General features: G+C 44.8%; 1 protein-coding gene across 1 annotated transcript in view; it reads right to left on the bottom strand.

The window, feature by feature from the left end:
- Positions 1-4,277, bottom strand: part of T265_01635 (hypothetical protein) — a gene marked incomplete at both ends in the record, with an annotated part of 5,237 nt that extends 960 nt beyond the window's left edge. The window contains 2 exons of the mRNA XM_009165701.1: positions 1,608-1,945; positions 4,191-4,277. Of these exons, the coding sequence (XP_009163965.1) occupies positions 1,608-1,945; positions 4,191-4,253 (401 nt within the window). The remainder of the gene's footprint in view (positions 1-1,607; positions 1,946-4,190) is intronic.
- Between the last annotated feature and the right edge of the window lie 265 nt (positions 4,278-4,542).

Genomic DNA, 4,542 nt, shown 5'->3' with positions numbered 1-4,542 from the left:
AGATGGTTTACGCAGAAAATACCGGATACCAAATATTAACTCGTGTAACCCTGTATTAGTACTTGTTATTAATACTGTTAGTACTTATTTGGATGTTGAATAATTCTGAAATGACCTGCTGCATGTTCTGTCCCGAAAATCGCTAGTGGAGTTCACCAAACTAGTCACGGTCTCATACCCCTATTCAACAAGTTCAAACGGACAACTCGATCCGTCGTACAAAAACTCCGTTTTACCACCCTTAACTTTAGGTCTCCGGTTGGCTAACGAAAAAACGGAAGCATTAGACTGATGGTGTGATTATGAGGTGCTGTTACAATCGGTGAGGGCCTTGTCACAGCAGCAAAGAACAGGTGTGGGTAGTCGCAGTGTCAAAGTAATGGTAATTATTCACGTCGCTATGTACAAAAACGGGCATCAGAGGCCGCGAAACAGAGCCAAATTGCAATTATATAGGTCCAACCAATGAGAAGGCCTTCAAACTGCCGTCCCCCGCTCCAAATTCTGTTTAATTTCAGCTGTGTATTTGCCATAATGCCGCTCGAGCAGTTCGTTGTAGCGCTTGTTACGTTCATTAATGTAGTCAATATCAGCGTCTGCATCGAAAGCTCGCCGGCGACTGTAAGCGGGACGCTTGGCTGCTTCATCTTGCACCCTCTTTGCTAGCCGCTCAACTGCTTCGGGATCATCTTTCCGGTCTTGTAGTCCGAGGGTGTTGACAGTTGGGAACGCCAGGTCGCCTCTGAGAGGAAAAAAGAATGGGATGGTTATAGGGAGTTACGGTACTTCGGACAGGTTAGTAGCTAACAGTTCCTGAGGCGCCTGCAGAATGAGGAAAAAAATGAACCGACGTATCAGAACCATGGATCTCAGTTCATTTCAATTATTCATCGCGGACCATCTGAAATACCGAAATCTAGCCACCTGTAACAGTTGGGAATCGCATCAGAGTGATCAGGCAGTCTCGAAAAACGGTCAAAGCGTGCTACTGTATACTAACGAGCCTTCCAAAAACCTAAATCTAGCTGTGATCAATCATGGTGGGTCGTCTGCGATCACTACGTAAATACAACTGTACAAATATTGTGTTCTGTTCCTTGATATGTACATACCTCAAAATTTAGAGGTAAGCTACTTCGTTAGAAAACGCGACAGGAGCCTCGGATATTCGTGAATTTCTCACCACCGTTGGAGCTAACACAACCTCAAAAATACATTGAACGCAATACGATGTCATTTGCAAATTGAACGACTGTAAATCCGGGATGATGTCAGTTTGAGTACGGAGCAGGTGCACAATGTCATCGAAACCCGGACAAAAGCAATCTAAACTTAAGGGCTGGATCAGTATCAGAAGTCTCTTGTCTAGCGACCTCTGTACAATCGCGGACTATAGAAGGTAGAGTTGACGAAATCCAACCCCATGGGACCCTAGTTGGTGAAAGGAAACCGTAGATTACAAACTGTATAGAGTACATCGCTGTCTGAAGAGCATGGATAATTGCACTCGGCAGTACCATTATGGTACTTTGTATTTGTTCGAAGCTAAACGCATCGGAAGAACTGTTAAAAAACAGACACTAATTAAGCAAATCGTGTATGCTCACAGTTTTTCTTTTTCTTGTTTGTAAGCCTTCATGTCCGGCTTGATGTGTTTGGTCATCTTCACATACTTCCTGTGCGACGCGTCTGCGTATGAGGAGAATCCTTCGTCTGTGTTGTACTTTCTGCGCTTACGCGCTTCCAATCGATCAGCTACGTCCGCACTAACCTCCAACGCCCGGGCTTGATCTGCGTCAATATTCTGCTCCGCACATTTAGCTCGAAAAATTTCATCTTCCTCCTCCCACTGCAAGCGCTTTTGTCGGGTTTCCCAATTAGATGGAAGCTTTGAGCGTTTGTCCTCCTCTACGACTTCAGCGTAGTTCGACTTGCGGGCCGCGTTCTAGGATAAGAGAGGGACTGAGATAGAAATCACTTCAAATCCATACATAGTCTGGCGGGGAACACAACATGATACGATCTGCACACAGTATGAAAGCCTATATCCAGAATGCTTTCTAAGCAACTTCAAAAGACCTTAGAAAACTAAAACCCACAGCCGTAAATTATTTTTCATTAAGAAAATTGTTCAACTGTAGCACCCTTTCGTTACCCAACTGCCAAGCCATGATAATCGGTGTCTCCGAAGCATTGGTCAGGTCTGGTGGGGACATCGAATTAGCAACGCTAAGGTAAAGTCTTAGGAAGAAGAAACTCCCCCGCGATAGATGAATTAGTCACGCTTCATAGATTGCGCTAGTTGGGACATGTACTCCGTATTGCAGAAGACCGCCTGCCTCATATAGCTCTTCCCGCCTAGCCCTGTTGTGAGTGGAATCGACCGTGAGGTGGACAGTGTATAACCTGCCGACGAAGTAAGAAAACACTAACCAGTAAACTTAGTCGGGTCGGCAAGTGCCGCCTCCCTGGATGGGTACCCGGGACTCAAATCATCAAACGGTTAATGATATTGGCAGAAAGGGCGCTCGGGCATCAAAACTATCGCCTTCTGTGCGTAACTACCCAATTTCCGAACAAAATGAACATGCCTTCGCCTCCAAGGCTTGATTGTATGTTCCACTTTCCCTATTTCCGGTGACCAAACTGTAGCAGTTGGATCCAATGTGTCTATGGTCCCACTCAACCCTGCACTGAGGATGACACCTCGATTGGTGATGAAACGTTTGCTATCCAACTGCCAAGCTCGGCGAACAGACCAACACCCAAACAGCGCACCCGAGCTACCTACATTCCACAACATTGCTAACACAGTTCATAGCTGATAAATCGAACCGCATTGATTGAATATACCAGGCTATTCTGCGTTTAACGTTCTCTGCTTTGCGATGGCTACCGGGCTTACTTATACCATAAAAAGAATAACCAATATGTAAGAGATCCTCGATACTTCGGTGAGTTTGTCCGGAACTTTTGAATGACAATCTGAATCCTGTCGAAATTCTCTGTGGTGATCAAACGGAATTATCCAGGTTGGAAGCAACGTATTTCGAATTATTTCTATCACTAGGTGGTATAAAAGGAATGCATACGTCTTCCTGTTATGAGTAAAACAACAACCGCATAGTACCAATACATCATTCATGCTCTGCGGATACCACCTCTGTTGAATAGCGAAGTGGCTGTTCTAAGGAGCAGATCGATGTACCAATATTTCACCCATTTCAGTATTTATGGCGCTTAAGTCAGAGAAATGACTGCTGTCAATTATTCTAGTGGTACTTGTTAGTCGTTAGGTAGCTGTCGAGAACAGACAGCAGTTATTTTCCGTTGTTCAGGAGAACTTGACAGCTCGCAATTTCTATGCACATATGCTCCGAGATCCATCCGGAGCCAGAGGTTCCACGGAACGAATCGAATCAACAAACAAAACCAATACATAATTTCCTAGTGGGCATAACCTTTCACTATTCAAGAGTCAGCCTGAAAACTCAAAGGCCGCTTCACCAAACCCATAATCAGGTGGCTGTTGATCTGTTAACCGACCCACCCAACCGTGCACTGATAATGTCTCCCCGAACGATGAAATGTTTTGCAACTCAGCTGTCAATCTGCGTAGACTGATAGCGATATGATCAACTACCAATGAATCCACCTTACCTGCCAATATTTCAACACAGTACTATGCTAACGGGTAATTTCAGACAAGCCATATAACTTAGAACAAGATAATGGTAATTGTGGCTGTCTGTGGGGTCACTTTTGGGAAAATGGCCATTGTAGGAAACACTCCATAGCAATACAGGATCACCCAAAAATCACACCAGAAAAACGAGATGCATTGCAAAAATATCATATCCATGGGTGTTGTGGGCGTGGGTATGGAGGTGCTTCAGTTGGTACAACGATTAACCTAACTGTTCTGGTAAAAACAAGCAGATTAATTGTCCTAAAACACCTAGAATAATAATAATAATCGTTCAGCTGTAGCAACCTTTCGGTGCCTAGCTGCCATGCCACGCGGGGACACGAGGGCTGAGATACTGCCAGGTTGCCCGAGCCTAGACAAGGGAAGTCGAGAGGCAGAGGTCGGGTTCGAACCACGAATGGAAACACCTAGAATAGTGTAGCACTTCAATGACATACTTATTATATAGCTTTCGTTGCACCAGCAAACGGCGTCAACTCACTCGTCTTAGGTTTAGTTCTCGCAAGCGTTCTAGGCGTGCTTCGCGTGTGCTTGGACCGGACATTGTCTGAATTATTGAATGACTGAGCTAAAAGGGGAAAAATAAAAATGGATTTATTTGACGAAAAACAACACCTGCTGTAAGCCACTGAAGACATTCTCTCAGGATTGGAACTACATACTGAACAGCTAAACCGAAGACAACACCGTAACGAAACCAACCTCAAAGCTTAGCTTCTCAGGGTAAAACTAAGGATCCTCAGTTGCAGCAGCGTGAGTAAATTTCAACGCTACTCCACGACGTGTTTCAGTTACACTAGTGACCATGCGTTATGGGCACCGGGGATCCAGGT

The sequence above is a fragment of the Opisthorchis viverrini genome (assembly GCF_000715545.1).
Source record: "Opisthorchis viverrini unplaced genomic scaffold opera_v5_18, whole genome shotgun sequence".
Classification (NCBI taxonomy): domain Eukaryota; kingdom Metazoa; phylum Platyhelminthes; class Trematoda; order Opisthorchiida; family Opisthorchiidae; genus Opisthorchis; species Opisthorchis viverrini.
The sequence above is the reverse complement of the archived record's forward strand: the minus strand, read 5'-3'. Positions and strand labels throughout refer to the sequence as shown.